At 44.0% G+C, this 7219-nt stretch overlaps 1 protein-coding gene across 6 annotated transcripts in view; it reads left to right on the plus strand.

Moving 5' to 3' along the window:
- Nucleotides 1-6484, plus strand: part of ZNF454 (zinc finger protein 454) — a 52642-nt gene extending 46158 nt beyond the window's left edge. For 4 of the 6 annotated variants that reach the window (XM_067032212.1, XM_067032220.1, XM_067032221.1 and 1 more), the window contains 2 exons: nucleotides 455-2092; nucleotides 2944-4124. In XM_067032212.1, the coding sequence (XP_066888313.1) occupies nucleotides 455-1788 (1334 nt within the window). In that variant the 3' untranslated portion in view covers nucleotides 1789-2092; nucleotides 2944-4124. Of the gene's footprint in view, nucleotides 1-454; nucleotides 2093-2943 lie in introns of all 6 variants that reach the window. The other 2 variants (XM_067032213.1, XM_067032214.1) reach the window with 2 other exon arrangements.
- Nucleotides 6485-7219: the final 735 nt, after the last annotated feature.

A 7219-nucleotide genomic window follows, 5' to 3' on the forward strand; every position in this document is an offset into this window, starting at 1 on the left:
ATTTTTTTTCTACCAAGTGTTGACCTCTAGTTTCAGTGGTTTCTTAAGGTCACATCTAGGTTATTTTAAAGACCATATCACTAAAACAGATAAGGTACATTTTTTTCTTATCTGTTAGCATAGTGTGGTCTTACAGGTTCTTTTGAGGCTTCAAAATTCAGGTAACTTCTCTGTAATCACAAAGAAAATAAATATTGTACTCAGGATCCCAGCTCAGGCCTGTGACTTCTGAATGCCAGCTCCAAGCTCTCCTGCTTCATACATTGTATAGTTGTCTACCCCTTCCTGCCATGTCCTCTCTTCACCTCTTCTCCCTATTCCTGTTTTATCTTCACTTCAAGAAATCTTCAAAATTACAACCTCTCTGTTAGCATTATAAACAAGGTCATGTTCTTATCCCAACTAGATGTTTTACTAGGATAAAACAGACATTTTTATTTTTGATGTCTTTCAGACTGGATGACTACACCTGTGAGTAAGAAATCAAATCTCAAGGCAGATATTCCTGAAGGAGAATTGGGTCAGTGGATGATAAAGGAAAGATTCACTAGAGATAGTCACTGGAAATATGATACACTGTTGGAATGGCAGCATGGAAGCCAGGAGATAAAGTTGCAGCAAGTGATGCTTGCTCACGAGAAAACTTCATCTGTGGTTGGTGACCAGAAATGTGATGAATCTGGGAAGCACTGCACCATGAGCTCATCCTTTGTTCAGAGTCAGCGATTTCAATCTAGCAAAAAAGCCTTTGAATGTAGTGAGTGTGGAAAAGTCTTCACTAAGAGTTCAACCCTCAATAAACATCAGAAGATTCATACTGAAAAACTTAATGCAAATCGGAAAATTCTTATTAAAGAGAAGCGATATGAATGTAGAGAATGTGGGAAAGCCTTTCACCAGAGCACACACCTCATCCATCACCAAAGAATTCACACTGGTGAGAAGCCGTATGAATGTAAGGAATGTGGCAAGGCCTTCTCAGTGAGCTCCTCGCTTACTTATCATCAGAAAATTCATACTGGAGAGAAGCCTTTTGAATGCAACTTATGTGGAAAAGCTTTTATCCGAAACATACACCTTGCCCACCATCATAGAATACATACTGGAGAGAAACCTTTTAAATGTAACATATGTGACAAAGCCTTTGTGTGCAGGGCACATCTTACCAAACACCAGAATATTCATAGTGGAGAGAAACCCTATAAATGTAATGAATGTGGGAAGGCCTTCAATCAGAGTACAAGTTTTCTTCAGCATCAGAGAATTCACACTGGGGAGAAGCCTTTTGAATGTAATGAATGTGGGAAGGCTTTCAGGGTGAACTCTTCCCTTATTGAACATCAAAGAATTCATACTGGAGAGAAACCTTATAAGTGTAACGAATGTGGGAAAGCTTTCAGGGATAATTCATCCTTTGCTCGACATCGGAAAATTCATACTGGAGAGAAACCTTACAGATGTGGTTTGTGTGAGAAAGCCTTCAGGGACCAATCAGCCCTAGCCCAGCATCAGAGAATTCATACTGGGGAGAAACCTTATGCGTGTAATATATGTGAGAAAGCATTCAGTGACCATTCAGCCCTCACTCAACATAAGAGAATTCATACTAGAGAAAAACCTTATAAATGTAAAATCTGTGGGAAAGCCTTTATCCGAAGTACACACCTGACTCAACATCAGAGGATTCACACGGGAGAGAAACCCTATAAATGTAATAAATGTGGGAAAGCTTTCAACCAGACTGCAAACCTCATTCAGCATCAGAGACATCATATTGGAGAAAAGTGATATGGAAGAGCTTTGAGACTAAGTGTATTAATTATTGAGTGAAAGAGAATTTCCATTCTACAGAATAACCATGAAAGCTTACATGAAGATAGTCGTTTTATTTACTGAGAGTCAAGGTTCACAGTAGTGTGGGTTTTGAGAACTTAAGAATGGCAAACACTCCTCATAGTTCAGAACTGCCTCAGTTGAATAGTCTGAATTACCAAGTATCAGAACCAACATGGACCTTCATGAACAACACAGAAATTGACCATTAAGAGAAATTATAAAATTGTAAAAATTGAGAAGCACAGGAACAAAAAAAGTAAGAAAATGGTCTATAAGCGTTTTACTGTAGTTGATTCTCTTATATAGGAGGGTTTCTACCTTTAATGGAACCCTTTGTTTTCCTCACCCCCACTGCTTACACCCAGTGTAAAGAAAGTGCAGTCACCTGTGCATTGACCCAGGAGTTACTTAAATTATGCTTCCCACCTTCTGCTTCAAACCACCTTTTGTCAGATTTCCCTGGTTCGTGTGTCCACTGGCTTCTTACCTGTATTATTCTCCTGGGACAATTCATTTGAACCGTGTGTCCCTTTTTGATTTAGCAACTGCTAACTGATAACATCACGTCACTTACTACCACCCAGTTTGCCCTTGAAGACTGTGGTGATCTGACCTCACACACAGTCCATGATTCTGGATGTTGCTCCAAACCCAGCTTTCAGAACTCAGGACCCCTATCTGGAAGGCAGAGGTTGATAAAAATTCCTGAGTTACCCAGTTCCTCTGGGCTTCAGTTTGACTCTGACCCTGGGATAATCCCTAAAGTAGGGGCTTAATCTGTACAGACATTCCCCGTGCCAGTTGTTCTGCACTGTAGTTACGCTACACACGGCAGTCAGGGGCATGCTCAGCTTCGGGTGTGATGATCCCAGCCACCTACAGATGTTCTGGGCACTGCCACTTCTGTGACTTGCCATTTCCTGATGTGCATCTGACAAGGGAGGATAGAGCCTCAAGGGAGTTGTCAAAAGGCTCTCACCCACTTTTTCCCTTGGCTGGGCAGACCTCTGTGTCCACTGCATTAGTGTATATTTGTTACTCCCAGAACATTGAACTGCTGCACCCTGCTTTTGTCTACTTTTCTGAAGATATCAACTCTGTTCACAGAAAACACAGAGAGCTTTGAATTTCTGATTTTGCATTTGGAAGTGGCCATTTCCTGTCCTCCACCTATGTATTCCACCACTTAAAGATTACCCCATTTTGACAGTGGTGAGCAGCATGTTGAGTAATTCCATGGAGTAGTCAACAGCACCATGACATTCTCTGGCAGGGGCAGTGCCCACGCCCAGAAGTCAGAGTAATACTCTAGTCCTGCAGGTACAGTTCCTTCACTATCTCTAATTCTTCAGTGCTGTCAGTAGAAGTCACAGATAAAATAACATCTGTCTCCCTTCACACACAGCCTCTGGGGGCACCTCCCCTTCCCCACCACAAAGAATGCGGAGCCCGCACTACTGCAGACTGGAGCATACTACAGCATGAAGGTGGAAGAGAGCAAGTCAACTGTTGTCTGGGAAGCAGTGTGACAGGTTCCTGGTCTGTGGAAGTGCTCTCCATCAATTTGGGCAACTGCCGGCCCCTACGAATGCTGCACCTCAGCTCCAAGTTACAGGAGAGGATAGTCTCTCATGGTGGAATCAGGACTTTAGGTTGAACATAGACTTGGAAGCTTCCAGCAGCTTTAAATACCCAAGTTCTCTAAATTCAGCCTCCACCTAATAAAGGCCACCGGTGTGGGTAGGCTTCTCCTGTTAGATGATCAGCAACTCATCCTTTCTTCCTTATTGAGCTTCAGGTGAAGCAGCATTTCAAGAGGTTGCTTGAAACTCTCCATGCACTGGGCCCACACATGTTCATCTGCAGCCTTACATGGCTGGCAACACCAGATTCCACAACAAACTAGGAAAACTGCTCACTGCTACAGAGATCTGCCTTCAGTCCTATCCCTATGGCCCGCCTTGTCCTCACTATTACCTCCTTGCCTTGAATCTCTCACAAGGAACATATTTCTCAGCTAACTTTGTTGTTCCTTTTGTTTGTTTTTAATGACAGCTGCTGACCCTTGGAATGTGCTTGCAGTTGGGCTAAGGCCAAGACCTGCTGCCACTCATACCAGTGGCAGCTCCAGCAGCTGTCCTTCCACCAGCATTAGTGCAGTCTGAAGGCCCTCCATATGATTACAGTCCACTTTCCCTGAGCCCACCACTGTCAGGCTTGGGTCTTCATGAAATTAGACCTCTGAGATGCCTAGTCACTCATCCCTGGCTGGGGAGGCAAAAAGTAAATGGCCTGATTCAACTTGGATATATTTATGATAGTACTGTTCATCTGACCAGACCATTAGCTTTATTATATTATGCCATATGATTAACACCTTATGGTATGACCTTCTCAACTAAGTGAGCCAAATTTTGCCTGGGTGCTATTTCATACTTTTAAAATCTGAAGTAAGTTCTCCACACTAGCAGTGTGACCTTTGGCTTAACCCCCCAAAAGTGCGTTTTTGAGAACTCTGAGTTAAAGTCCCTCAGCCACCTTTTCTTCTGCCAGCTGATCTGCATGGTATTAGACGAGTTGAGCAATTATTTATTTTTAAAAATTTCTTTAACATACTTTATTTCATAGTATTTTTCGTGAATACCTTGTTATAGAAAAAGTCTAAAGTAATGTAGATAATATTAAGCTTATATTGGTGAATTAGTTTATAAAAAATATATTCATATGAATTATCTGTGCCTAACAGGAGTTGAGCAATTATTGACAGGGACTTTTCTCTACCCCATCCTCCTAGGAGGAGCAGTTCATTCTGCACCTCGCTTTTCTAGTTTTACTGATAGACACCGTGACAGAAGATGATGACCAGTGTTTGGGACACTCCAGGGTTAGATGGTAATGTGCCATCCTCAGCACATCCAGCCCATCCCCTACTATTCCCTACTGGCACAAACACTTCCCAGCACACCCACGACTATGCCATCTCAAGATAACGGGTCTGGGGCTTCCGTGGTGGCGCAGTGGTAAGAATCTGCCTGCTAATGCAGGGGACATGTATTCGAGCCCTGGTCTGGGAAGATCCCACATGCCGCGGAGCAACTAAGCCCGTGCACCACAACTACTGAGCCTGAGCTCTAGAGCCTGTGTGCCACAACTACTGAAGCCCGCATGCCTAGAGCCCATGCTCTGCAACAAGAGAAGCCACTGCAGTGAGAAGCCCATGCACTACAACAAAGAGTAGCCCCTGCTGGCTGCAACTAGAGAAAGCCCATGTGCAGCAATGAAGACCCAATGCAGCTAAAAATGAGTAAAATAAATAAATTAAAAAGAAATAATAACGAGTCTGTGCATGTGGTAGAGGAAGTGGTGAGCCAGTCTACCTATCCCCTTCACCTGGACTCAGAGAAGCAGACCTAGAACCCGTCTCCCACACCAGCAGTCTCCTAGGGTGCTTTGGAATTGCCCAGTGGGTACACCCCTTGGAAGTACCAATTCTACTCTGCCTGGGGAAGGCTTTGAGTAGAGAATTAGCATGTAGACTTTGTTATATTCTTCAATATCCCCAGGTTCCCATGAATAGCCACTGAAAGTGCCAGCTCCTGAGGAAAAAAATAATTGCTCCAAGTTTCCCCTTTCAAATTCCTCTAATTCTTCTCTCTTTTTAAAAATAAATTTATTTATTCATTTTTGGCTGCATTGGGTCTTTGTGTGCAGGTTTTCTCTAGTTGCGGTGAGCGGGGGCTACTCTTTGTTGCTGTGCATGGGCTTCTCATTGCGGTGGCTTCTCTTGTTGCAGAGCATGGGCTCTAGGCATGCGGGCTTTAGTTGTGGCACGTGAGCTCAGGAGTTGTGGTGCACGAGCTTAGTTGCTCTGTGGCATGTGGGATCTTCCTGGACCAGGGCTTGAACCCGTGACCCCTGCATTGGCAGGTGGATTCTCAACCACTGCACCACCAGGGAAGCCCTGATTCTTGTCTCATCAGGTCTTCCTCATCTCCAGCTGATTGATTTTGCACCTCGGTTCTCCCTGTCCACATAAGTTTGCCTAGGTTAGACAGCAGCATCTCACCAACATGTTGCCTTCCTCCATATTCAGCGACTGCTTTTAAAATGGCACCCTGACTCTGCAGCAGACTAGGGCTCCCAGCCTCAGAGTCTTGGAACAAAACAGCCCTAAACCGCACACATGCCTTTGGTTGAGAAAATAACCACGTTTAATTCCCTTACACGTGAATTTAATCTAAGAATACATAACCTCCAGCTGTCTAATTCCTTTCCCTTCCCTCTTTGTACTTTGCCCTACCTGCCTATGCTGGATTAGCCAGCAGGATAATCAGAACACTCCTACCCTACTCTATCCTGCAGTGGGAAGGTGCCTAGCTTCTTGGCCCACTTCAACTCCTGCTAAATGTATTTTGGGTAATATTTTACTTTTAATGTTTTTATACCAATTTGTGAAGGGAAAAAAATACAAAGCTCTATTGTTCCCATCATTCAAGGATGTCTCTGTTGTGCTCATGATCATTCTCTGCCTGTGTCAGGATTTGGTCATGTGGATGTGTCCCTCCTCGTTCTATGTGTTACCCTGTACACCACAGGTCACTATCCTCAAAAAAAAAAAAAAAAAAAATGTTGCTGTAAGAAGTATTCATCAGTGTGTCTTTCTGAAAATAAATGAGAAAAGTACCCATTGTTCTAAGATGTGCAAGCTGCCTGTATCTAATTAGATATCACTAAGACATGGCCAGAAATCGGCTTCTGAGTGTGTTTACCTTTTTATGGCCCATCTGGTCCTAGCTCCCCACAATGACTATCCAAACCTACCTGACCCCAGAAACCATAGCATTCAGGCTGTGGAATATAAAGAGCTGTGTCCCCAGTCGCTGGGGATAACAGTTAATATTTGAGGGCATGCCCTGTGCCAGGTACTGTTGTAAGCACTCTGCATATATTAACTCACTTAATCCTCATAATTATGTGAGGCCATTTCTACCATCACCACTTGAAGGTTGAAGAGAGAGGACTGAAAACTTGTCAGAAGTCACACAACAACTGGTAAATGGTGAATCTAGGACTTGACCCAGGCCTGTGTAGCTCCAGGGCACACGTTTGCTTGCTGCACTGGGCCACCTCCTTGATGGCACGTTCTAAGCCACCCTAGAGAGCCACTTGGCTTGAGGTGTCAGGGTGGGACTGATGTGGCCATAGGTGGGAGGTGGTGTGGCATAACAACATGGCCTTGGGACATCTCATGAGGGCAGCCTGTGATAACCATAGCAGGTCCTCCACCCAGGCCAAATGAGAGAGTTATTACTAGGAATCCCATTCTAGAGGTGTTCCAAAAGGGGAATGATGAGGTGGCCAGAAAAACAGAAAGGGGGCAATA

The sequence above is a fragment of the Kogia breviceps genome, chromosome 4 (assembly GCF_026419965.1).
Source record: "Kogia breviceps isolate mKogBre1 chromosome 4, mKogBre1 haplotype 1, whole genome shotgun sequence".
NCBI classification, from domain to species: Eukaryota; Metazoa; Chordata; class Mammalia; order Artiodactyla; family Physeteridae; genus Kogia; species Kogia breviceps.